The sequence below is a fragment of the Apteryx mantelli genome, chromosome 5 (genome assembly GCF_036417845.1).
Source record: "Apteryx mantelli isolate bAptMan1 chromosome 5, bAptMan1.hap1, whole genome shotgun sequence".
In the NCBI taxonomy this organism is placed as follows: Eukaryota; Metazoa; Chordata; class Aves; order Apterygiformes; family Apterygidae; genus Apteryx; species Apteryx mantelli.
In genome coordinates, this window is record NC_089982.1 from 38,033,248 (window position 1) to 38,060,990 (window position 27,743).

Consider the following 27,743-nt stretch of genomic DNA (forward strand, 5'->3'; position numbering starts at 1 on the left):
CCCATCATAATTTAAACTTCTATAAATACAGCATGTGCCTAACGTGAGGGAGGAGAAAAAGGAGGACTAGCACCATGGGTAAGGTTGTATGAGTGTGTTTGTAACCCAGCCGCTTCAGCTGTTGGAGCAGTGCGCTGTTTAGGAGGTGCATGAACTGAAGACAGCATGTGATATTGCACTCCCAGGTGGAAGGGTGATTTTGATACTGTTTATAAGTTATTACAGTAATCCCAAGGAGGGCGTTACACTTTGATATGCTCCCTGGTAACAGGAACTAGCATGTGAGCGTGTGTGTCTGTCTCCAGCAACAAATGTGTGTTGATGCCCATTTAAAGGAAGGGGAGCTCAAAATAAAGGAAGATGATATTGACAAAATACTGTTTTACTGAGTGACTCACCAAGGACCTATTGTCTTGAAAAGTCCATGTTATTGCAGGCTTATTGCATGCAAAGCAAATGACAGTATGTGGGTAGCTGTATCAAAGCTTGATGTACTCGAATTAAGCTATACTAGAACGTAAAATCTCTAATCACCAACTTTATTAATACATGTTGTCATGGTGCTGAATCCAGACATGTGGATTAATATTTGTTCTGAATCTCACTAGCAAAGCCTTTTTAGGTAAGAAAATGTTACTGGTAGTCATAATTTTCTATTGCAGATCGTAAGCCCTTTGGGCTTAGACTTTTATTTATTGATACAGGGTATAGTACAGTGTAGCCTCAAGCTTAGTCGTTCTTAGACCTTTCCATGTTAAAAACATAATTGTGTAATGAAACCTTGCCATAGCAATGCAATATAAAACATTTTAGGATTTAATTTAAGATTAGGTAAACTGGTTCATGAGTGTCTCTCAATAGATGCATAATTTTAGTCTGACCAATATTAAAAAAAAAAAATTATAATCTGACAAATTAATGTCAAAACAGGATCAGCAATCCTACGTGTTCTTAGTAAATCTACCTCCACTAGATCTACTCAAGTGTGTTCCCACTCAGAAGTTTTGCCCCATATTTGGTTAACCATGGCAGGTGAGGAGAGCGGGGAAAACTGGGAGGTACGTTCTGGCTGTCACTGCAAAGGAGCTATAAATCCAGTTTAACTGGCTTGTGTACTTGATGTCTATGTTGCTTTAAATGTCACAAAATGGCCATAAGCTATCCAGGCCTAGGTTTAGAGCGGGGGAAAGAAATCATGTGGTTGCAGTCTCTGCATCTGTTGAGCTGGGTTAATATGTTAACGTTTCATTAAAAGCCCAAAGAAGTTACAGTGAAGCTGGGGTTGAAAGTTTGTGTCAGTAAAACCACAGTACACAAGATCCCCATTTGCTTTCTTTATAACACTTGATCTTGAAGTTAACACTGAATTTCCTATGTTTATTATAGAAGAAATCCAAATACGACGTCCAAAGCTATAGCATTGCCTTAGTTCTAATAAGAGTGAAGATGCAGGGAAATAGAAAGGATATCCTTAGAAGCTAGGTAAATCTAAGCTTTTAACTTGGTTTGTGTTCCTGTTGCTTCTGTTACTGTGGTGTTTGCTGCTGCAAGGCTGTACTGGTGCTGTCCCCAGCTGGCAGAGTTCTGTAGAAGGTTGTGGCATTAGACAGCAAGTCTGAGAATTGCTGCAATCAAAATCTGTAGTTTATAAATAGTTAGAAGTTGTTTGTTTTTCTCTTTTTCTCCTATAAAGACAGTGACCTGTTCTTAGCTTAAAGATTTCTGCTATTGAAAAATTTTTGAAAATGCATTATCTGAGAAAGGAAAACCGTTGCTCATTTATGCACTTGAGAAATGTCAAATACCATTCTGTATTAAGTAAATTGGATATATTTACGTGAGTTGTACCTCAGGAGTTTGAAGCTTAAATGCTTTTACAAATGTAGGTAATGCACAATTTAATGGAAACCCAGATAATGCAACTACATCAGGTAACTTCAAATAAAAATTGCTAGGGGAAAGACTTATGATAGTTGTGAGGAGGTACGGGCTGCCAGAAAGATGGAAATGGGAGCAGTCTTTTTGGTGACTGAGAGCACTGAAACAGTCTAAGTTGAATGAGAAGAATGTAAGGAAACATGCAGTTAATTTCTGTACCTATTGTACCGCAGAAAATACGGTGTGGGGATGGGGGAGGACAATATTTGAATAGAGACAAAATGTTAGAGTATCCAGAGGAAACGTGAAAACTTAAAGCCAACCTACAGTATCTTCGGTGTATGAAATTTAAGTCTTTTGGGCATGTGCATTTTTTATGTTTATTTACAGAGTTCAGTTTTGCTTTATTAGACTAAGTTTGCCAAGACTATTATGGAGTGCTTCCTCAATTCCTTAGTAGGAACAAATAAGTACATACAGGCCATTAACAAGGTCCAGTATTTTTAAATGATGTTTGGCTACAAGAAATGTGGGGGCTTTTTTGACAGGCATGTTAGTCATACATAAGCATTAGTTAGCAACATAGCATTAACGTTCTTCTAGTGTAAGACAAATCTTCAAATGCTTATATACTGGGATAGGTGCTACAACTCAGTGCTAAAGATCTGGCTTCTAGTGCTGTAGTCTGACAGTGATTTTAAGGCCTAGGTTTTAAGGCCCACGTTTGCTTTGCTGAGGGGGAAAAAAAGGGGGGAGGGGGGTCCCTTCCTCTTCTGTCTGCCTTCCCCCACATTGCCTCCTCTGTGCTTACAAAAGTGTTTTTGCAGCTGTGCAGAAAATCAGATCAGGGAACTGATCCAGGTTAAAGCAAATATGTTGTTGTCAGGCTAGCTTTAATCTAGATCTGTTCCTTGATCCAACTGGCTGCATAGCTGTGTGTTTTGCCAACACAAGTCTAAGGTGAAATGTAGTGTGGAAGTAGGAATCGATGGCTGGATGTGGAAGAGGGCAAGGCTAAGACTTCTTGATGGGATAACTGGTTGGCTTTGAAGTTAGCTTTTAGTGAATATCTGTAGTCCTGTCTTTAGCTGTGATCACTGCTTTTTTTTTTTGCAGTGGCTATCAGGTGATTTGAGATGTTACTACTTCTCCCTTCTCATCTCTTAGCTGGCCGCTGCTTCATAGTAAAGCTCACAGGAGCTAAATAGGATTTCTCATTTCTCTTAGTACAGTGTCAAACAGGTTAAATGGTCTTTGTCAGAAATTTAAGCTTAAAATTGCCTGAAGCTAGGAATAAGAAGGTCACACAATCACTTCTGGGATTCACTGAGTAATTGGCTCCTGAAGGAGGAGGACAGAAGAAGAAATATCTTGAATCTCTGCAACAAGTTTGCTTGGGCATAGACTTTCATAAAATGAAGTAGTTCAAAACCAAAACAAACAATAGTTTTCAGACCAAATCATCTGACTGTATGATTTCTTTTCTTGAAAGTGTGTGCATGTATTATGGCTGAGTGAATTTACAAAATTAACAGAAGACTCCTGAGAAGTTCACAGAACTTTCATTTTAAAAGCTGCCCTAATGAAATACCAAATTTGGTTGCAAATGGATGAACTGAAGTTGGGAGGGTGGTTTAATTACCCTTGCTATATCTTAGTTCCTATAAGCAATATGAATAAAACTCTTAGTATTTTTAAAATATGCTAGAATAGTGAGTGTGCATCTGTATAAAATTCTTATCTTGAACTGTCTGAAATATTGCTGATCGATGATGAAAGGAGCTACTTGAAAAGAGCCATAGTTCTACATTTTTTGCACTCTAAATTTTTAAAAGCAAACCCTTCATGTTGCGGTGACATTTTTTTACTTGAATGACCTAATACAACCTTTGGAATGAGAATACATATTTATATTATATATAATTATGTTTGTATACATACCTATTCATATGTATTCACACACACAGTGAGAATAAGGCATCTTTCATGACTGAGAAAAGCTGAACTATGTTGAATAAGCTTATTTAGCTACATTCTACATCTCCTAAATGTTAAAATTTCTGTACATGATGATTTCTGTGAAGTCTGTTATTGTAAATGAAAAAACACTTTCCCAAGATATGATGTGCACTCTAGACTCCTTTCTAGCCATACTCACCTTCTCTCTCATGATGATTTTGTCTTGGAGAGTCTTCTAATGGAAGAACCTATCATTTTGGGGGTTTAATTTTTAATTGGGGGAGGGGGGGAGCCTATTCTTTGATAGATGTTAAATTAGCCTGAATTATTAGAGGAGAAAACACAGTAGTGCCAGTTTTCAAATTGTCAAAGCAACTTAGGCTAGAAGTGAGTCACCAAAGATAGCTCATCACTTCAGCAGATTGCCGAGGTCTGTAAAGTTGTCATTTGATAGGGAAAACTTAATTCATGAAATGAGTATTCAGTAAACAAATTATTTTGTACTCATAAAAAACAATTGGAGCTTTTAGTGCTAAAGCTTCTTTATATACAACTGTAGACACATGTGTACACACACACCTCTGTGCTGTACATGAACACCTGTGTATGTATTTGGAGTTCCCAGTTGGTTATAATATGGGATTCTCATCTCATTAAAAAGTCTCATAACCCAAGACAAATGTTTCTGAACTTAATCATGTGACACATGCTTTCAAAAATATGTACTGTTCTTGCATAGTTTTATTTCTGTTCTGTGCTAGAATTGAATTCCTATAAAGTTATTTGGAGGCTGATTGCGAGACCCACATTGTACCATTGATTTCAGAGCAGATCCATATGGATGTGCAATCTGTCTATAGCATACCAGTTTTTAATTTGGGGAGAGAACACTATTTAGTATTCTTTGTCAACATGATATTGTAGTATGATTTACAGGTTGCATTTCTATTTGGAGTTTATGTAATAGTTTTCTGCCCCTAGGGAACTTTTTTTTTTCCTCAAAAGTATTCTTTATTTTAAAAAGCATATTATTACACTTTCTTGTGTCCTATGCTGTCAAAAGCATGTCTCATATGGGTTCTTTCTCAGCTGTGTAGTGCTTATCATCCAGCAAAAGAGGATAAAACTTAACTAGGCAGGCTGTAAATACACTTTTAAGGACTTTTTTTTTTCCATTTGAGATCTTAAATGAAGGCAAAGTACCTCTGTATTGAGTTGTATGCATTTCAGAAAAGCATATTACCTAAATAACCTATTAAAACAAGAACGGTCAACTGGCAAGCATAGGCCAAACCAGGCTGGAGGACAGTTTTGCTCCTCAGCGTGCCAGGAATAGACTGCCGGCTGCCCGCTGCACTGACCACGGCGCTGTGACTTGAGCCTCGAGCAGAGGAAACCTGGAGTCTAAAGCTGCTGCCTGCCACCTCCTCCCTGCAGGCCCAGGCGGCTACTCCCTTCTCTCCCATGCTGGCCAAATGGTATCAGGTTCAAGATCATCTGGTCTGAAAGTGGGCCTAGGGCCACTGCCTTCAGAGCAGGGCTTTCTGGCACAAGGGCAAGGTTGTGCTGGGCTGAGAGTGTGCTCAGGAACAAAAAGGGTTGGTGCTGATCAGCCACAACTTCAGATATTTTGGTGCACTACCGTGAAAACGTAACTCTTCACTTTGCTTAGACTTCATCAGTGCTATAGCTCATCAGTGCAGACTAGACTGGAAGAGCAACGCGAAGGACATCCTCGGCTGCTGTGCTGCTCTTCCCCAAGTTTTAGTTACTGCTGTGAATGGTGTGTTTCACACTACTTTGCACAAATGTTATAACCAAGATATTGACCAAGTTCTGTAAATAATCCTGCATTATGGGAGATGGGCTAGAAACATTGTTTGGAAAAGAACTTCTGTTTCATTTGACTTGAGTATGCAAGAGCTGGAAAATAGCAACTCTCTGCAGGGGGCAAATAAGTGAACTACATACATGACAAATGCATTATCTAAGTATAATGTCTCAGGGAAGTTGATTTGACCTGCCAGTGTCTATATTAAACAGAGATTTGGCATCTAATTTCAAGGAATTGTTGTACTTCTGTAATGGAGTATTTGATAATATTATGCTGTTTAGTGAATTTCTTTCTGGTCAGTGCTTACTGAGTCGGTACTGACCATTAAGTATACTTTATAAAAATTATGCATCATTTTAATGTTACAGAATTTTGTATTTGCCTGAAGTTTCTAAACAGTTACTTTATAACTCTATATGAAGTCTGAGCATCTCTAACAAATACAGCTCATAGTTTTCTTGTAATTGACATACAAAGCCATTAACATCTGCCTCTTCGTCTTAACCTACCTCTGTCCTTGCCTGCAGGTTAAGGTATTGCACAATCAGCTTGTTCTGTTCCACAATGCGATCGCAGCGTACTTTGCTGGGAATCAAAAGCAGCTCGAACAGACACTTAAACAGTTCCACATCAAATTGAAAACTCCTGGAGTAGATGCTCCATCCTGGCTTGAAGAACAGTAATCAGATCAGAGAAGAGGACCCAATGTTAACAGAAAATCTATAAATCTAATAAGAATTAAGGTTTGGGGTTGAAGGACTGTTGTAGTGATTCTTGCACAGACAGCTTTAATTCCCCCCCCCCCTTTTTATAATACTATAAAAATGAATTTGGTGGGAAAGTGGGTGACTTTAAGGTAACCAAACATGATTTCTGTCATTTCAAGTGTACCACACTCCTTTTGTATGTGAAGGCTGGTGGTTATTTCTGTAGTTGGGATGGGGGAGGGAGGGGAAAGAAAACTATTATAGATTTGCACTGACAAATGATGTTTGTGATTTCTGGTCATTATGGTGGCTAGTCAAAATATTTCCAAATGGAGGTTTACATGATTTGTACCAACATCTGATATTTTATATATGAATATAGAAAACATCTTTAATAATTTTCATGTGACTTTTTAAAAGGAAAGAGTTAAAAGACTATTTTGCAGATTAATAATATAAGGCCTATGTGCAGTACCTGCATAAAGGCAGCAGCTGGCTCATTGACTAGTGGAATTGCAGCAAATGCCTTTTAAAAAGGTTTACCTTTCCATCATAGGTTTAAAAAGAAAAAAGAAAAACACTAAAGCAAGAATCACTGTCAGTCTGAGGCTTCTAAGCACACATTTTAGCTTTGCACCAAACAGTTTGCTGAGTGAGGCCAACCATATGATTTACTAATTTCATTTTAAACTTTACTTTCTCTATGAAACAAATACCGTACTAGCCTTAAATCACAAGTATGTGCCTTTTTATAAGATAATGTTTTCAACCAGTGTACATAATCCAAGAACCCTTTCAACATAATGGTTTGTCAGTTCCCAGCAAGGGAAAGGAGACTGTATATGCTATGTTACTTCATACACTTAGAGCAAGTTAAAGCTTTAGTTAACCTTCACGGACAGACACAATTTTGAGAGAGGAAATAGGACCAGCATGATTTTTCTTTTTGATTGAAAAGCATACTTCAGTGACAGGGGTAACATGGAGGATATTTTTAATTTCTCCATCAATAGCATAGTCTTTATTAAATGTAAAGTTCTATATGTCAATTTTATCATAGGCATTTTAAATTCAGTATATTGGAGTCCTCATTTGCACATGTTAAATTGCTTTGTGTTCTGTTAAGTAAAATGAAATACTTCAAATATATTATTTACAACTGTGTGGATTGTATGATTTATGTACTGTATGTTCAAATGCCTTTCAGCTGACATTCTTAGTTTCCAGTGCTTAACACAACTGTAACGTAACTGTAAATCAAATATTTTTAATCATTCCTCATTAAATTCATGGTCTGACAGAGCCGCCTTTATTTTTTCTTGTTCTGTCAGAATATCTTGTAATAGTTCATTTACATTCCCCAGAATGTATATCCTTTGTGCATTTTGTATTCATATTAAAGATGTTTGCTGCAGTCAAGCTTCCTTGACTTTGATGGTTAAGAGCAGAACCCAGCCTCTGCAATGAAAGCTCAGTCCTGTTTCTCTGAGTTCCCACCCCTGCCCCAGAACTGCTGGTAAAGCAACACTGGGTTATGAAACTGATGCTATTCTTCTATCCCAAGGTGATTTAATAGTGTGCAAGTTGAAGTCAAATGTAAATGCATAGTGAAACAAGTCTTTCAATATAGGTACATTCTTCACTTAAACTTTTAAAGCGAATTTCATTATATTTCCAACTTTGCGGAGTCCTTGACTTCCCCTGGCTCCGAATGTTGTCATGTGTATGTATGATGGTACAAGTAAGAAGTTAGCTGTATAAACCTACAGTTGACCTGAGCAATGCAGAGAGGAGCAGCATCACAGCAGGGCTAAGGAATGCAAACCTGTTGACTGTAGCTGAAATCTCAACTTTCAGAACACTACAGGAAAAGATGCATAGGGACTATGCAGTCTTGGTTTCTGTCAGAGTTCATGGTCCTTGTTCTACTGAGGATATTCCAGCACAGAAGAAATGATCTGTTAGAAGTGGGATAAGTGAACTTGAATCTGAAATTCCCTTATGCAGGACTGACCTGTGTGGCATTGTGTAACCCTCAAACTTTTGCAATGGCTTAAAACTGCTAATGTCTCCTCACCTGGAAGAGGAGGTTGGACGAAAGAGGTAACTTGCTAAAATCTCTCTCTGTGACCGATATATAGTGTTTAAGTGAGAAGGAAGAATTACTTCTGTTTTGGTCAATGAACCAATCATTCTAATTGACTGTTTCGGTGAGGATTCTGTGTTCAGTTATCAATAGGATATTAAAGTGAGTGCCTTTGTAATATTTTAACTTCCTTGTTTAGTCCCCTGTTCAAGTCTGAGTTTAAATAATTTTGTAAGCGCATGTTTGATAATCAACGCTAACTCTTTAACAAATTTTAGAAATTTCTGCTTCTGGAGATGATAAGAAGAATGTTTCCACAGCTTCCAGTTGGAACTAACTATGGTTACCAGGTTTTCTGACATTAACAAACAAACAAAAAAAAAGCACATCTGTCTCAAGGTTGTAGTGCTGACATTTATCTAGATAGACAGTTGCATCAGCGTTTTTTTTTCTCGATCAGAGGCTCCATACCCACCTCCTAGAGTCTTGTCTGTGAAAGATTTCATCTCCAGTACAAGTTATAGCATTAGTGCTTTTAGGGTTGCGTGAGGTTTCTCAGGAAGAGGAGTTAAAAGCATTAATACCATTTCAGATATGCTGTTGTAGCTGCTCTATCAAAGAGAGGCCCAGGGAGCTGTTCATCTTCAGTGACCCTATTGTAAGTTGTCTGCACTCCTGGTTTGTTTGAAACTTGCAGCTCCTGTTGTTTTGTTCATATGAATTCTACAGAAGTAGAGTAAAATGCTATTTGGCATATTTCATACTTTGTCAAGCCCTCCTCCACAACTATGTTCATTTCTGTTCTCTGATGTCTTTTTCATGTTTCATGCTTGATGAGGAGGCTGTGCTAGTCACTTTTTTCATTAGCTGCTAGTATTTTCATATTTTGCGTTTTCTCCCCCACACCCTCCCAGTTTATCCAACTCTTGGGAGTTAAGTTGTGTCAATTTGAAACTTATTTTTTTATAAGAAAAGATCCATGAAGGGCAGGACTGTTGCTTTGTTTATACTTCTCCGTGTTCTTCTCTTGTTACTTGTCATTGTTTCTAGTTTTTTGAAATCTTTGGTTTCTTTTAGGTAATTTTGGGGTTAAAGCTAGTGATGCATATAAAGCACACTTCTCTGCCTTTCACAGCAGTCTTGCTCACTGCACCTATTTTCAGCAAAGTACTTTCTCTTGTGTCAGTCTGGTATGGGAACCAAGTGGTCAGGTACACAGGGTGCATTTATTCATTATTTTTGTTATCACAGCAATAGTTTGAAGTGGATTAAGGAAGTACTGTACCCTGTAACTTAAAAGTAGAAACTAGATGGCTTGTGCCTGCCTTGGAGAAGCATGGCATAAATTGAGAGAAGCAATGGAAAGGAAAACTGATGTATTGCTATTTCAGTAGTGTCCATGTACTGAAATCCAGAGAAGCATATGGGCATGCCTTGCAGAGCAATAAACTTGAACATAAAAGCTCAGTCTGCAAATCTTTTGTTTGCCATGACTCACAGTGGTGGCACAAAAGCATTATTTTACACACTTGAGGTGCCTTTCAAAAATTTTGTTTTGTTTTCTTTTTAAGGAAGGGGCAGGAACAGCAGTAATTCTGTACTGTCTGCTATTGGTAGTATATTTCTATTAAATACTAATGCTGTATAGCCACTCAGCAAAATGCATGGTCAACTCTTTTTAATTGCTGTATGTGAGAAAGACTTCACTTTCTGATCAAATGCATGCTGTCTGAACTCTTTATGATAACCTATTTTAAAGGTTATTTGAGGAATAGAAATACTTGATCTTTTAGAAGCAGAAACAGAGGTTAAAAGTATCTTTCCAGAGTTCCTTTGCATCATTGCTTGGTAGCAGCATGGCTGTATAACACTCCTTAGTTGAAGTGCAGAGATCAGGTATAGAACAGAATTAACCTGAAACAATTTTTTAGTTTAGTTTTGCCCTGTTATTACTATTTATGCCAGCATAAATCCATTGGTTCAATCAGGAACAGTTTAAGTATCAGCAATATGTGTTCCTTGTAAATGGTACTTAAAGTGGTATGTCCTACTGTGATAATTAAAAAAAAACTATATACCTTGCTACCTTTCAAAGCATACTGAAGTCTGTAAATTCAAGCACTTCAGAGTTAAATAATGCTAAAGACTAGTGTTGCTTGTTCACTCTTGATTTGCTTTTCTTACATGTTTATGCATCCTAGTTTTATGTGATAGTGGTTGACTGCAGTGTTTTGTTTCAAGAGGTTAACTGCTATAGTATTTAATTTTGAAATCAAATGGCCCTTGGTTTTAATGTTTCTGAAGTGTCACAATTAACTTCCTTTCTTGCTTTTATCCAAACAGTGTAGAAATAAGGGCTAATAATAAAGAAGGCTACACCTTTTGTTCAGATAGTATAAATCGCTTTGTTCCAAATAGAGAAATTCAGCTGAGTTTCTCTGATCAGTTTGGTAATGAAATAGGTGTTCAACCTAAAGCATTAGGAGCCCTTTATGTTCTCAAAAAAGCAAAGTTTACATAAGGCTTTTTTTCTCTAATAAGGAAAAAAGATAATACATTAAAATAAGTAGTCATTCTAAAAACTGTCCTGTGTGTTCCATTAACTAGAAATCTTAAAATATTGACAGATACTGTTTTCATAGTCTACCAGCCCATCTAAATGCTATCTCTTCTAGGGAGGTGCATTTGTTGCCTATTATAGGTGGGGCTGCTAGATCTGCCTGTTATTAAAGTTGCTTAATACTTCCTACTGTGAAGACCTGTTTTCAGTTGCTTGCAACTCTGACAAATTTTAACCATGTGGGCAAAATCTTTGCTTGCTGGGTGTTTAGATTTTTTAGGTAAAAATCAGCCAAAATTGTTCTTACTTCTGAAAGAGGGTGTAGGGTGAAAAATACAGTAATACATGTATATTGTTATATACATTTCTAACTCAAGAGAGTTTTTTCTCGGAAAAGGTCTAGTACCTTCATGCCTGGGGGGTGATTGTATCTGTATCAGAAGTGCATTTCCTGTGGGGAATGGGCTCAAATCTGGCCAAATGGGTGAGATGGAAAAGCTGCAGGTTGTCTATGGTCGATAGAGTTTGGCAGCTAAGGCTTCAGATTCAGCTAAGCCTCTCTGGGTAACTAAATCCAGAATTGATGTTCCACTGACACTCACAAAATTTCCTAATTGCCATCTAACCGTAGAGTTGCCTAAATCCCGGGATGCATTGTGGACACAATCGTAAGTATCTTGATGATATCCAGCAGTTTGCATTTACCCTATGCTTTTGCCATGGTGACTTTCCCAACTGGCAGTCTTGCGAGGATCTCACGCCACAGCTACTGCGCTCCAACAGCACAGCGCTCTACCTAGCTGTGTTCAATCTAACAATCTCTGAGAATTTAAGGTGTAAAACAGAGCTTAGATCATTTTATACCTCATAACCTGATGGCTGGAGCACCCAGCAAGGATGCTGGAGCCTTGGGATCGAGGCCCTTTTCTGCTGGAGGCGATTTGAATCCAGGTATCTCTTAGCAGAAACCTATAGGTTGGGGTGTTCAGCTTATGATCTGCAGCCCACTGGGGGTCCCTGGGCTATTTCTAAGCAGTCTGCAAAACTTCACGAAGGAGACAAGCAAACCTGTAAGCTTCAATTCATTGTAAATAAGTCCACTGGAAAACATGTAGCATTCACAAACCAGAAAAATGTTGGAAAGTGTTGCAGTAGGGTATGAGAATCTATATGTTTCATCAGGGTTTTGTAATGCTGGTGTACAAAAGCTTGTGTGTGGAGGCTTGGAATGTTTAGTCCTACTTTGTGATGCTCTGACAAATTTGAATCAAACTCCCCTTGGTTTCAGAATTTTAAATAATGGAATAGCTTACAATAACTTTATACCTAGTTAATATATATGCTAACTATTATTATATGGGAAGGTGCAATACATAAATTAGGTGTCTGGTACACTATGCTGATTTTTTTAAATTGGAGTGAAATGCATCCAGAACCTAATCCAGATTTAACTTTGAACAAAACCTTTTTTTGAGCAAATATTCACTATTGATTTATGAATTGCAAAAGTCTTGTCTTAATGCATCTTTTGCATCCTCACATACCATTTTGTATTTTGGAATTGACTTTGCTTTTGTGTTTTCTCCACAGACAAGGCTGGGTAACAACTACCCTAATGTCACAAGCAGTACTTTTTAAGGGGAAAACAACCTAACCTGCTAAAATTGTTTTGGAAAGGTTCTGGAAAAAAACCCAAATGGAGAGAAAAAGTTGGGAGCTTAGCTTCACATCTGGACTAGCTCACTGGTCCTCTGTTGCCCTCTTTTTTGTGTGTTGGTGTGCTTATTTATTTATTTGTTTGTTTATTTTAATACAATGGCATTATGTAAGTCTCTTGGCTTGTACTTTCAGTCTTTTAGAATGAATATTTGAGCTTGTGGCTCGCAGCAACGAAAACAAGTTGTCTTGGTCCCTGCACAAGTGCGTTCAGCCCAAGCAGGGCTGCGCTTCAGTGCGGCCGCCCTTGCTGGCGACCATGTGCTCTCGAGGGATGGCGGCGCTGGCTGTGGCCGAGCGCGGACTCCCAGCTGCTGCAAGCCCCGCGAGTTAGGGGATGTGTGCGATGACGTGAATTGCCCTTTACTGCGGCTGAGCTGTTTTCACTCGATTAATTTTAGAGGTTAAGTGACGATGTTCCTGAGATCACGTTACTTAAATTTTCCTTTGGTTTTAATACTTTTTAAAATCAAGCAAGTCAAACGGTTAGGCTTCCAGCCCCAGCTGGGGTGGGCTGTGCTCTTGCTAGGAAACCCCCTAGTAGCTGCGCTCCTAAATGGAAGGGAAACGGGTCAGCCAGCCCGGCTTAGCCCGGTCCGGCTCTGCGCTTTGTGTTAGATCCCGGCACTGTGAGTGTGGGGTGCGTCCTGCCCCCTATCCCAGAGCCCGGTGAAAGCGAGCAGAGGAAACGTGGTAGGTCTGCTTTATTAGTGACCGTTTTCCTTCCTCCTTTGCTTCTGTATATTTTTTAAACTCGGCTGTTGAAGTAGTAGCTTTGTCAAGTTTGATTTAAAAATGGCACTGGGCAGCCTCTAACCTGAATCGTTGCAAGGCCTCACCTGCGACAATTTGTATATTTGAGATGACTAAAGTTCTTCACCTATGCTTTCTTTTTGGAAAAAATGTTTTTATTTTTGAAAGAGGATGGCTTTTACTCTCTTGGCAAAATACTTGCATTAGCTACATATTGCGCAGATGGTATTTTGGCTCCAGGAAGCTGCCCCGTGTATTGATTTCAATTCCCCAGGTGAAGTTTTAGTCCGGAATAAGTTTGTCCGGAATAAGTAAAGCGCCTCCTCAGAGCCGCGCTGATGTGACGGCGCGGGAGCGGTAGGACTAAAGCGCTGCCGCAGAGCGGTTTGCTGGGGCCGCTGCCGCCCCCCTCCGCTCCGCTGCTGCGTGGGGCAAGAGGCGGGGGGCGGGGCCTCCCGCGGGCGGGGCGGGGCGGGGCCGGGGGCAGGGCCGCTGTCACCTGGCGCGCCCCGCCCGCGCCTGCGCGCTGCCCCCGCCCGCCCGCTGCCGGCGGCGCGGCCGCGGCACCGCGGGGAGAGGCGGGCGGCAGCGCGCAGCGGCGGGGGCAGCGCACCGGGCCGCCCTCCTCCTCCTCCTCCTCCTCCTCCTCCTCCTCTTCTTCCTCTTCGCGGCGCCCCCGGCGCGGAGGTGAGCGGCGGGCGGCGGTGGCGGGGACAAAGCGCCGGGGGCGGCCGCGCGGCGGGCGAGCCGGGAGCGGGGTCACCGCCGCCCTCGTCCCGCTCCGGCGGCGCAGGGGCGGCGGCAGCGGGAGCCTCCCGCGCCCCGAACCCGGCCCAGGCTTGCTGTGGGGTCACATCGGGCCGACTCCCCCTCCCCCCCACCGCCCCTGCTCCCCCCGGGGAGGGGAGGGGAAGGGCCCGGCCCCTCGCTGGGCGGGGCGGGGCGCGGGCGCCCCCTGCGGGCCGGGGCGGCCGTTGGCGGCGGCCGTTGGGGCCGGGAGCGGCGGGCGGCGGGGGGGGCTGGCGGCACCGCGGCTCCTCGCGGCGGGCTTCGCGCGGCCGCCGCTGGCGGGAGGGGCCGGTGGGGCGCGTCCCCTGATGGAGCCGTCGTCTCTGGGCCGGGCGTGGGAGCCCCTGTCCGCCGCCGCCGCCTGCCCCCGCGAGGGGTTTCCTTCCCCGCCCGGCCGCGAGAGAGCCCGCGCTCTGCCCGGCTCGCAGCAGGGTGCGTTAAGCGTTGAGTTGCCGCGATAGCGTGAGCTGTTTATTCTGCGTAACCCACGCGCTTTGGCAAGCCCAACAGCTGGTTGCGTGAGGCAGTGTTTGCAGTTTGCTTTATCTGTGGTTGGCAACTCGCTGCTCCATTTACTTTTTGGCGCAGCTATTGCTGGGACCCAGACATCCAAATACTGTGGCTGGGCTTTGGTGTCGAGATTGGTGTTGTTCTCATGAGAATTTGGAGGATGCCTGATAGAAAAACATGGGCAGTGGAGAACATAAGGCATGAGTTAAACAGAATAATATCTTGCAGAATGAATTATAAGATGCTCTTCAGCACACCGTACATCTCACCTGTTAATTTTCGTATGCAAATATAGTTTACGTCCGTCTCGGTGGCAAATGCCTTTTTTGCAAGAAACAAATTACTTTAGAGTGTTTGTCTTCTGACCTGGGGAGAAAGTTGTCCCCACCCTGTAACTTTGAAATAAATTTACTGGTTAGATTAAGTTGACTAAAACAATGTGTGAAACAAAGAAATAAAATACTTCTTTTATGCCAAATACGGACACAATTAAAACGTGCACTAAAGACATTACTGTAGAACTCTTTTGCTTCTCAAACTGCTTTGGATAACAAACCTGCGGTAATGAGATGTAATTGAGCCATCTTAAACATTTGTTCTTAGGTCTCTTTAATGCTTTAAAAACTGCAGAGAGGAACCTTGGGAGTTAAAATTGTGCTTGGGTTTTATTATGCATCCTGGTGCCGGTGTCTTGGTGATCTATAGTTAGCAGTTGGGGTGGCTGTGTTGTTCCCCACCTCCTTGCACCATACTTCCTGCTGGAAGACACCTGCTGATAGCAACAAGCTGCCCAGAGCCGGCCCCCGGCTGCCAGCTTCTCGCGCCTCCCACCCACGGTCATGGCGGGGACTCTGGTACGTCTTCAAGCTGCTCCTCTGACAGATGGCAAGAGAAGGCAATTTTGACTAGTTTCCAGGTATCTGGTAACTTGAGAATACGGTGTTTCTGTTAAAAGCAGGTGACCTCTGTCACCTGTCGTGCTCATCTGCCAGAAGACAAGGCTGAGTGCTGGTGTTTGCGTGGTGCCTTTCCTTCCTTGCCTTCGTTCCACAGGTTGTGTCGTCGTCTTTCCTGGTCCTACCTCATCTGAAGCAGTATAGGTTCCCATGATGGCTTGAAAACAGTTTTTCCTGCTCTATCTGTCTTTACATCTAGGTTGGGGTGGGGGGTGGGGGGAATTCCTTTTGCATTCTCCACTCCTTTCACTAGGAGCATCCCTTGTCTAACTCAGAAGCACCTCAGGTCTGAGATCAATCATTTTCCATTCTTGTGTGTTAGCACTGGGACTCTGATGATTCATCGCCTACAACTTTGTTTCATTAGAACTTGATCCCATCCTCTTAAAGCACCTAGATTTCTTGGAAGTTTCTAAATCAGGTTCTTATGTGATGCCCAGGGGTATGGCCACTCTCTCTCCCTCTCTTTTTCTTTTTAATTTGTGGGAATAAGAGTTAGAAAATCATAGCTGTTGAACACTGCTTTGTGATGGTGAAAGACTAGCTAATACTTTTTCATTTTTAAATAAATGAGAGGGAAGAAAAGATTTTTTTCCAAGTTCAGTATCTTTTTAAATTAATGCAATGTTTAATTGCTTTGAATGGTTAATCTCTTCCCACCACCTTGCACTTACTTTTTTAATGCTTTTGTGTTTCTGTGATCATGAGCTTGGAGGAGAGGATTGAACATAGAGAACTCTGTAATAGCAGCTGGGTATTAATGCTAATTTAATTTTGAAACTCTCTGTTCTGATCCACTTTCTTTGTAGCTCTTCCCCTTTTTATCCTGTCATTAAAATATTTTCCTTCATTCCTACACCTTGAATCTCCCATGATTTTTGTATGTTTTCCATTCTCATAAGTACCTTGATAATGTAAGGTATAAGGTCAGAAAAAGCAAAACCAAGTTCATAGATATTTGTGCATGTTTTTGAGAAAGAGAGGTGAAGTGGGTCATTTTGTGTCAATTTCTGTTGGCTTCAGTGAAGCTGTGAGTATCAGAGCCCTTACCGACCAGATGAGAACTTGCCCTGAGGCTTGTTTCTGTGACTTGGGTCTGTTTTTTCATGAACACTGTAATGATGGATCTCTGGCAAAAATAATGAAGGTTTTCGTCACTATTACACGATGTCAGATAGAGCTGGATTGGTATCAGTTCCGTGTAAACCCTGCTGAACAGGCATACAGCTAAATCGGTGCCAAATTTTTGATTTGGTGTTATTCTGGTGCCAGTGTATTACTTCAACTTTTTCTGTGATTTTTGCTCAGTGACTGTCTTTCCTCAATTCCGTCTAAATTTTTACTGTGCAGTATCACTGATTTTTAGTAAATTCCCAAAATCCTTTTGAGGTAACTTAAATATTTTCATTAAAACATGGAATTCTTCATTTGGCTATATTTGAAATAATCTTAATGTGTTTTCTCTGAGAAATATATCATTAAGAAAGAAGGACTTTTTAATAGTTGTGGCTTGTCAAAATGGTGCTTTTTACAGAAATTATACTACTTAAAGGTTTACTGTCAATAACAGTATCTTTTAGCAGGAGAAATTATAAGAAACGTTGCTCAAAACTCTTGTGATTCCTGTTAAGCTACTTTATGAGGTAATCTAGATATAAAAGCTTTCTTAAGTATTTAAAGCTTTGCATATGTACAGTGCTTAAGATGTGTAAGTTAATGTTCCTATTTGTTCTTCTATCCTCTCTCTCTGTGCTTATTGAACTAGCTATGGTAACCTTGATACTGAAGTAAATTATAAGAGAGAGCTTAATCAAACTGCAGTCTTTCTTCTATTAGTGAGTTCAGTCAGTAGCATAACCCAACTAGTGATGGTAAAATGTAAATGCTGAAAATGTATGCTCAGTGAACACACAGAGTTTAGGGGCTGCATACTGTTTTTCCTTTACTGAGAATCACATGAAAACTGTTAAGGTAAAAAAGCAGTACATTAGGCTAGATTGTTAAATTGTCCCACATATTGTTCATTATTTTAATATAGCTTGGCTTTAAACTTTGAATTAAAAGGATTCAGACAGAATCTATGTGATCCAGTTAATCCAGTACTGTAATCAATAGTTGTATTTTCTAACTGTGTGTGTAATCACCCTTTAAAAATCTAAAATTAACATCTGAAGAATATGTGTTTGTTTTAAGAACTGAGAATAAGTACATTCTCTTATAAAATTACACTGAACAGAGATTAATAGATGGGTTCAGTAGCTACTGTGGGCCATTTAAGAGGGGTTCATATTTGTATGTATATTATTGACATCTAGGTCCCCACAAATATTTGAAATCTAGCCCTGGGAAGGATTCACTAATTTTTCCTTCTAGATTAAAAGACTGATAGCTGTTATACCTTAATTCTAGTATATTTTCAGCACAAGGGACAATATTCAGTCTCTCCTGCCTGAGTTTCCTTATTGTCCTTTGTTGCAGGTTGCAGACATGGTACAGTCCCGCCTTGTGTTGCTGCTGCTGGCAGACTAGAGTTTGAAAGAGTGTGATATAAATTGCTGCTGCACTATTCAGTGTTTCAAACTGATCTAAGGAAGTAACACTCTCCTCTCTGGAGAGGCCATAAAATGCATGTTATGAATTGTCTCTCCTTGGTCAATGATAAAGAGAATGGGACTATTTCAGTTGCAACGGGATTGATGAATGAGGACACGACGACAGCATCTCTGCTTCCCCAGCCGTCGGCACCGCCACCCCCTCCGCCATGTCCCCTGACAGGGGCCCCCCCGCCCCCTCCGCTCCCCCCAGGCATGCCGCCCCCCCCACCCCCTCCTCCTCCACTGCCCGGGCCCAACCTGCCCCTGCCACCACAACTGGTAAATGGGCATGACAACCACAGCAAAAAGAAACGAATGCGGAGCTTCTTCTGGAAAACTATCCCCGAAGAGCAAGTCCGTGGGAAAACCAATATCTGGACAATTGCTGCAAGACCACAGTATCAGATTGATACAAAGACGATAGAGGAACTCTTTGGGCAGCAGGAAGAAACCAAGCCCCAAGACCCCAGAAGTCGATCTTTAAAGTCTTCATTTAAAGAGGCTAAAGAAGAGGTAAGAATCTGAAGCAAAAATCTCTCTCTTACGTAATGCGGTAGGAATTGGTGTGAATTCTGACTGGCCTTAGTTTATCCATTTCTCTCCTATGGTTCATTGTTACTGCAAATTTGTCTTGATTTGAGGGGAGCGGAACAACAGAGAGGATAAACTCTTTGTTCTTATTGGTACAAATTTGTTTTTCAAAGAGCTAGCAGTATCTTATTATTTTAATTTGATAAGTGCTGTGATTTGATCACCTGCTAAAATTAATACATAAATAAGTGAAGGGAGCTGAAGGCATCTGTACTTGCTCTCACTGGTTAGTCCTTGAGTTTTCAGTGTGGAACAGAAGTGCACTTCACTGTAATTTTTCTCTTCAGCTCTTCCCTTGTGTCAGTTGTCAATATGTTCTGTATGCAAACATGTATCAGGCAAGAGAGTCCTCCTGCAAGAATTAATATGTCCAGAAACATCTAAGAAGGGAAGTACCAATACAGCAGGAAATAAAACAAAAAAAACATAATATGATGGTTAAGGATATTTGTTACTTAATAAGATAATTTAAAGATTTTGATTCTAATGAATGTTGCTTTCACTCCAGTGAATGCTTTGTTGTGTCTGCTTTGCCTTTTCTGGACATTAAAATAGCCTGCTTGACTTTCTGGCATAATCTAAAGATTGTTATTGATTTCGTTTCTAGTGGGGAGAAGGTATATTCCAAGCACTTTTCAGTTGAGACATTCTCCAGTGAACTGATAAGTAATGCTTCTAGTTGTTAAATTGTGATTTATGGGCAGCCTCTTTGTGAGGCCTAAACTGCATTGTCTCAAGTGATCTTTCTGTGTAGAAATGCAGATTTGAGCACCCTTGTCTCTCTATATGCATGCTGGCTTGTAAACAAAATACAGAGGGCATAGGGTTGACAGATGGAACTATGTACCAGTTTTTAGTGAGAAAATGGGGAATCGAAGTTGAAGTATCTTGCAGAATTCAAAATATATCAAAATAAAATAAAAAAGACAAACTGAGAAACTCATGTACTGATAGTGTCCACTAAGTGCATTGTATGTAGACCAAAATAAGGGATTTAAAACAGGCATGAGTATTGCAGACTGAAGCCCTACATTGGGAAGGAGTAGTTGAGGCCAGCTTCGGAGGTAGTCATTCATCTCTAAACTATTTTCGGTCTATGTTCATCTTTAGATCAGGATATCTCATTGCAGCAAGCGACCTTCCTGTCCTGCACGTAGATGTATAGAACCCCTTCGAGGATGTTTTCAAAGAAATCCTCTTCCGGGATTGTCGTGTATTAAAAACCTAGATGTAGCAAAAATGATGATAAATTTCACATGGCGACAGAGTGTAGCCCCTAGTGTACAGTAGTTGGGGTAGAGAAAACCCCAGTGTATTCTAAAGCTCCTGTGTTTCTGTGCACTGCCTGAAACCTGGTACATCCTGGGGAGGTGCAGCGTGATGTTAGAGATTCGAATTAGAGGTCTGCAAAACAAGTAGTCTCCAAGATACAATCTCTTGGAAACAAAAATCTGCCTTGCTACAAGTTAATGCATCTGCGCACACACTGGAGCTGATAGGGTGGTCCAGTGCATCTCTGCTGCTTGATGCCCATCCACCCTGGTTCAGGGCTCCCACACGGCCTCTGCAGATGGCAGGGAGTAAGGGTATATGGCTTGCCTTGATGAGCGGCTTATGCTGCTCAAGTGCCAAAAATTCTAGCTGGCTGCTAAGCCAATGCCAAGCATGCTGCAACAATGTGTCAGACAGCAATGAGCAATTTCTTGTGTGTTAATGGATTTTGCAGAATTAGTTGCTTAGTGAGGAAGGAAGGAAGGAGATAGTCCTGAAATGCTGTATGTTAATGGAAATGGAGAAGCACAGACATGCTATAGCTTGCGTGTTTAAAGTTACTGTAGCCATCATTCAGCAAACATGTTGAGATTTGAGGCACAGGCAGTGTTTGTGATTTCTGGTGCTGTAAGCCACCACTCACTTACTTTCATGTTTTAAAATATGATGGTTATCCTCAGTTCACTGTAATAAAATGTATAGATGTTGCAAGGAACCAAGGACAGGCTGAGGAGTACACAACAACCCTGTGACCTTGTGGAGGGAGCATTAGCCTACAGCTGAGGAAGCTGACTTGGCTATGCCTCTGGCCTAATAGAAGAAGGTGGACAAGATATTTTGCATTTCAGTACCTCTGTTCCTTTATGTGTAAAACACAAATGATGTTAGAAAGTGCTTTATGATAGAGCGGTGAAAAATGCTCTTTCAAGTTTAAATAATGGAATTAACCTGGTTGCTTTAGGATGTCAACAGCAAGTTTTCGTGATAACTTCAAGTGCCTAAAATTCAAGTATCAGTGAGGTCCAAACCTGAAAAAAATCAGGATGCCTCCAAAGTGCTGTACTTGTTCATGGCCAGAGACAAGTGCTCTTTTTGCTCAAGCTGTGTACCTCTCTGTGCCGTGGTGTAGCTTCAGTGGGAGTGGTGAAGAGTTAGGTGGTGATGAGGGCACTCCCCAGGGAGAGTGGAGGAGTTTCGTGGGTTCGTTCGTTCTCCAGAGATCACTGTTGATTATCCATTTATCACTGGATGAAATGCATGAGCAGTTCTGGAAAAAAGTTCTCTCTTTGTGTAGGAACTTACAGAATCGCGTGTCCTTTTAATTCACTTTCTAGCGCTCTGTATGGAGAAGGTAGGTACACAGCTCAGGTTATTGAAACCCAGTTCTGGAGTCTCAGTACTAAACTTCATCATCGTAACAGAAGTCCCTTTGGACATTTGAGCAAATGATTTCCTTTTCAAAAACAATCCCTCACCAAACCCTTAGGAGATTAATTAACGTTTCCTTAACTAAGAGCTGAATTTGCTCTGTGGTTTCATGTAGTTTGAGCCTCTGAAAAATAGGTGATGAAGAGTTTAGTCTACGCACCAGCTCCAATTTACATTGAGCATCCTTGGTGGTGGCACAGCATGGCACAGCATGCATTCACTAGACTGTAGCTAACCTGGCAGCGGAGTAGGCAGAACCAGCTCATGACCAGCGAAGGGAGCTGATCTTGCTTTCTCCTATGAGCTTCCCTGCTCCTGCCTCCCACTCCCACTCATCTGTGTGCTTGCACTGGCACTCATTGGACCCTCTGTAAACAGATTAAAATCAGTAACCCAGCAGAACACTGGTGGGTTTTCGTTTGTTTTCTACTGGGGTAGTTTCTATTATTTTAGTGAGTTTAGATGGCTCATGTAAGGGTCCTGTGAATTTTAGAGCCTGTGCAAAAGACAGGAGAGGAGGAGGAGAGAGAAGGAAGATGGAAGGGGCAAACAGGATATGTCTCTTCTCCCCTCCTGGACATGCCTTCTCTCTGTTTTCCCTGTGCTGGCTCTGATGCTCATTCCATCTTCTTGAGAGCTGAATCAACCCTTTAATCCAGCAGAATCCACCAGTGCCAGCCTAAGGGAAGGAGCAGGCCAGGAACGTGGCAGGGAGAACAGGATGGAGTAGGATAGCCCTTTTGGGTGGTAGTGAGCTGCTAGGTTCACTCAAATGCACTATGGAACTGCGCCTTTCCTCAGCCACTCCAGGCAGTGTGTGTGACTCGGGGAACAGAGCCCAAAGTATTAAACTCAACAGTGATGATTAGCGTTATAAAGTGAACTGGAAACTGAAGCAGGAAGTTGTCTGCATCCTTCCTCATCTCCAGCACTGATCCTGTGCCTCCAGATAATTCCATGCTTGCTAAATTTTGTAAACTGTATCCCACCATGTGAAACCGCATTGTTCTTACCCAGAGAATACATCTAATGTTCTGCTTTCACTTACCTGTCATAAAACCATGTTCTTATGTCCCTGTTCCTCATTGACAATCTTGTGGCAAGAAACTCCTATTGCATTTCTGCAGACAACCACTACAAACTCAGTATTGAAACGAGGCTTCCTGGGTCTCCCAGAATTCTCCTCTGAGTCTTTCCTGTTGATTGCAAGTTTACGTCCGAGTTCAGGAGTAGGTTTCCTCTTAACATCATCACAACTTCACAATGGTACCCAAGCTAATTTTCCCTTTCCCTTTCCTTCATACAACTGCATCTAAAACAGTGCATATTGTACTGGTAGATTAAAATTGGTCAGCTGATATGTTATCACCCCACACTGTCTGCTCCTGCTCCAGATTTCAGTGCACAATGTATTGAGATAGGCTGATATACGCTGGTTTGAAAACTATGCTGGTAAGAAGCAGATTCATGAGTGGATCAGCTGTCCTTGCTTCAAGGATTGTACCGTTTATGAGAGAGAGGTGGCAAGCCTGTGAGGCAGTGACACCTGCGTTTGCTGGCAAGTGTGTGGCATGATGCAGGTGCTGAGATGGTATTAAGTATTTGAGGGGGTTATAATATTTCCAGAGTAGCATAAACAAAAGTTTAATAGTTTCTCTGGTAGGAGAGTCGAGGAAGATGAGAATGGAGAAAATTCTCCTGAACTTATCTAAAATAAATCATAAGGAACCATATGAGATTTTCTTTGGTATGGAGGGTCCCAGTGAAACTAGGGCATTCTGTTCTCAGTTCTTAGTTATAGTCCAGTGTAGCTGCTTGAAACAAGTCAGGAAGACAGAGAGCATTGTCAATGGACAGCACTTGAAAATCTTTTTAGGTGGCAAAGAGAGATTTGATACCTGCTGTGCTGGCACCAGTATTGCAGGTGTGTATGAATATAAGATAGGGATCGGCTTTATTAAAATCTGGGATAGTGTTTAAAGGGTAAAAAGAGAAAACTTGATAGGAAATCATATCCAGACAGCTTTGGGTAACGACAAAATCAAATGAAAGCTCAATGGGGAAGAAGAGTAGACATTAGGAATAGATGTTAAGACTGAGTTTCTAAATCTCATATGGAATGTGTGTATTCAGTGTGACAAAGAAGATACCATGTTTTTGTGCAAAGAGTAGGAACTTGTATTTTTGGAGTATCTGCTAGCTCCCCTTTCTCCTCACTCTCCCTTCTGGAAGCTCCTTCAAGATAGTTAAGTAGTGACAGATATTTCAAACACTTTTTATAATCTTAGAGTGGACCCCCATGCAAAGAATGATCAAAACCTGAGCCATGTATTGTGATTAGGTGCTTGCACAGGAAAGTAGGAAATTATAGTGTAGAATCATATACAGAGCAAGCAGAATGTAAGGTACTTAAAAGAATAAAAAGATTAGAGCATTTGTTTTATGTTGTGCTGATAAGGCAAATGCAGCACTATACATTATCATCTATTGTGTTTTTTCAAGAGAAGAAATAAAAAAACCCAACAGTTTTGTTTGAGATAGTGGTGTAAATCTGAGTTGTGCTGTGGAAACCAAAGGTTTACCCAGCTGATGGTTGGTCTTATTGTAACAGTTATGGATTATGACTGAAAATGATATGTGGAGAAGGTTAAGTGTGAGTATGTTTAAAAAAAAAAAAATCCACCCAAAAACCAAAATGAGGAAGGCAAAATTTATAGGCTTGAACCAGTACAGAGAAATCTTTGATCCAAACAAATGCCTGAACAAGCTATAAAGCTTGGCCAAGAATGGCTTAGAAGATGCAGCGTCCTTTCTTGTAGCACATCTAGATAGGCAGTGAGCAGGGCAATTAGAGAATGGAGCTGCAGTTTGAGAGGTCAATGAGAGGTCCCTGTAGTGAAACATTTGAAAAAAGATCAGATAATGCAGGGGGAGAGATAGTTTGACCTGTCCTATGTTAATGATCTGTGGGGGCTTCTCAACTCCTGAGATTAGAGGACTGATTGTGCTTATGCTCATCTCATCTTTGCTTAGGCTGAGACTGAAGGGCTTCAAGCTAGCAATCATCTAATTAAAAACAATACTCTGATATTTCTTGTGTTTTCTCATCTTTGGTAGTTTCAGGAGAGAGGCAGTTCCAAAATTTGGTAAACTTTTTAATTTAATTCACTTTTTTCAGCTGAGGAGGAGGCTGTTTCCTAGTATGTGCAAAAGTGTGTTGAGGATAGCACATTAATCATATCTTTATTTTCACTGTCACCAGCTTGCTCCAGGCTAGTTCAGTTTCTTGACAATGCCAACGTTTTATTTATATTTCCAATTCTTACATTGTCACAGAGGTTAAGATACCTTTCCAGTTGTCAAAACCTCAAACATCATGCGAGTCCAGCAGCAGTCTTGAACATCTGTGTGTACTGAGTTCTTTTATTATAGCAGCGGGGTGACACTGTTAACATGAAACAATTCTCTTGTGCTAGCAAATCTCATGACTTTTGTAGCTGTTATCACCAAAATAGCTTGTGGTGAAATTTCAACCTTAAGGAAATTAGGAGACATGATTCACTAAAACAGTGGCTAACATCTCAGATTTGTAGTTTTATGTGGTTACAATAAGGAAAGCTATTTGGCATTAAAAAAAAAAAATTTTAAATTTTTAAAAAATTGAGTCAGGGAAGAGAAGTTAAATTCTTTTCTCTGCTTAATCTCCAGAATTGCACCTGCAAGATACTATAGCAAATCTTCTTTAAAATATAAAGTGAAGGGAGATTGTTATTTTATTATGGGTTTCTGTTTGCTTCTAGATAAAGCAAAGAGATTTGAGCATTATCTGTCTCAAGTTTTGATTTGAGATTGATTTACTTATCTTTTTGTTTGATCAACATGGCTGCTAGTTCATGGGAGTGAAGTCAGTAGTGCAGGTTGACCTCTGTTTATAGAAAGCCAATGCTGACATTTATTACACAACCAGTGACATATATGGATTTTGAAGTGTGGTACTCACTAGCTGTGGGGCCTTAAATGCAGTACAAGATATTACCTGATAAAGCAACATTTTACAGGTACAGCATTATGAAATAAGCTATAAAAATGTTTTTACTTGGTAATGAAATAGAACTTGCCGTGATTCCTTTTGCAGACATTGTTATGTTTTTTTCTTTTTGCTTGAAAAAAGGTGTTGTGGGTGGACTGTATAGTTCCCTAGTAAAAATTAGTTCTGTAATATACGATTTTTTTTTTAAAAGAGGTGACTCTGTGTATTTATTTGGCTTGTGATTTGTTGGCAATTGTTTGCAAACAATTATCTGTAGTAATTGAAGGAAAGGTATCTGCTTTATATGCTTTTCTTTTATGTATTAATAGATTAATCTTTCTTGCTTTCTCTCTCAGATTTCCATTCTGGATGCAAAAAGAAGTATGAATATTGGGATATTTCTCAAACAATTCAAAAAGTAAGATTTGATTTTTCCATTCAGCTAATGCGAGCTACAGATAGATGTGTGAAATTCTCTTTACTTCTTATCAAATATGTTGTATATTGTGCACTGTTCCTTATGGATTTTACAATTCTGTACAAGTTTGTCATAATTTGCTTTCTAATACGTTTAGTTTTGAGCGCCATTATGCCTTAGGACCAAATATTCAAAGCTTGCTACTGTTCACTAGTTGAAGTGAGTTTTCATGTGCAGTTAAAGGAAACCCTTATATCTCATGTAATACTGCATGAGAGTTGCTTTTCATTGACTTCTTCTCTGTATAAAGAATGAATAGAAGGGGGTGAGGTGAGAATTTTTTTTTAAGAGCAAATTGTTTCAATGCTATCTTTATTCACTGATAGTGTTACTCTTTAATAAAGGCATCACTGAAAGTGGTGTTAGAATAGTGCTGCTGTGGACACTGATACAGATAACCTCATTATAATTCCTTTAAGCAGCACAGGCATGGTTTTTTTTTCAATTTGTGCAACTGCATCTATTCACCCTGCAAGTGTTAGAAATGTGTATGCTCAATTGTTTTTTCAAGGTCTGCTGAATCCATCATTGAAGATATTTATCATGGAAGAAGTGAGCCCTATGGTTCTGAATTGCTGCATGAATTTCTTAAATTATTACCAGAAGCAGAGGAGGTAAATAATGGTTTTACATGGAACTTATTTTTGTGCAGTTCTGCTGTCTGGGATTCCAAGGTGAAAGTCTGTAAATGAGGAATCCCAAAGCCTTCCTGAGGTCAGGGAATAGGAAACCACTGAGTGCAAAGGTGTAACCTTCATTTTACATATGATATTGAGGTTGCAGTGTAATCATTCCTTCACACCAAGTAATTTCACTTATTTTTAAGCTGCTTCTTAATGAAAGAACCGATGAGGTTTTTCTTTTTCTTTGATGACCCTTGTGAGCTTTTGTCCCATAAACCCTTCACCGAGAATTGGAACCCTCCTGGGTACTGTGCAGATAACTCTGCACTGGGGGTTAGAAAACTCAGAACTGAAGTACATCCTAGTGCAGTCAGATCAAGTTTCGCTTCTTTGGCACCTGCCTCATACTTCCCTGTTGCAGTGCCTGCGATTTGAGTATTGGCAGCCCTATGCTTCTGCCTCTTCCCTGTTCTGGTTTGCTACCTGCTCAGTTCATCTAGGATCTGCCCACACCTGCGCCCAGGTTATTGGGTTCCAACAGGATGGAAAGGCTGTGCCACTGTGTAGCACCCACAGATTTTGTTAATGTGGCTCAGCACTCCAAGAGACCTGTTAGAAGGTACAATCACCAGCAGCATGTTCTGCCATGTCCCTGTGCCCACCATGCGATCAGCATGCAAGTACTGTTCCCCCCCCCGCAGTCCCACCTTCCGAGCCCATTCACATGATTAAATGGGTGAAACTTCAAAGATTGAGTTGGGAGTCCTGCTTAATGGTGCACAGTTCCACATCTGCTGGTGTATTTGCACTGACCCATTTGTATGTACTTGAAAGAAATGTATACCACAGATTTGACATAATTAGCATTAGAATTGGTTGAGTACTTCACATCAAAGTAGTGGCTGAAACTTGGGAAATTGCTAGTTAACACACGCATATAGATCAGCCTTAGCTCACATGCTTTACCACTTCAAGGTCA

General features: G+C 40.7%; 2 protein-coding genes across 7 annotated transcripts in view; both read left to right on the forward strand.

Annotated features, from left to right (window-relative positions):
- ARFIP1 (ADP ribosylation factor interacting protein 1) overlaps positions 1-7,792 on the forward strand; it is a 48,763-nt gene extending 40,971 nt beyond the window's left edge. For all 6 annotated transcript variants that reach the window (XM_067297823.1, XM_067297820.1, XM_067297822.1 and 3 more), the window contains one exon: positions 6,199-7,792. In XM_067297823.1, the coding sequence (XP_067153924.1) occupies positions 6,199-6,354 (156 nt within the window). In that variant the 3' untranslated portion in view covers positions 6,355-7,792. The remainder of the gene's footprint in view (positions 1-6,198) is intronic.
- A 10,580-nt stretch (positions 7,793-18,372) lies between these two features.
- The window catches only part of FHDC1 (FH2 domain containing 1), a 33,267-nt gene continuing 23,896 nt past the window's right edge, over positions 18,373-27,743 (forward strand). Inside the window, exons 1-3 of the mRNA XM_067297826.1 lie at positions 18,373-18,855; positions 26,020-26,081; positions 26,653-26,755. Of these exons, the coding sequence (XP_067153927.1) occupies positions 18,373-18,855; positions 26,020-26,081; positions 26,653-26,755 (648 nt within the window). The remainder of the gene's footprint in view (positions 18,856-26,019; positions 26,082-26,652; positions 26,756-27,743) is intronic.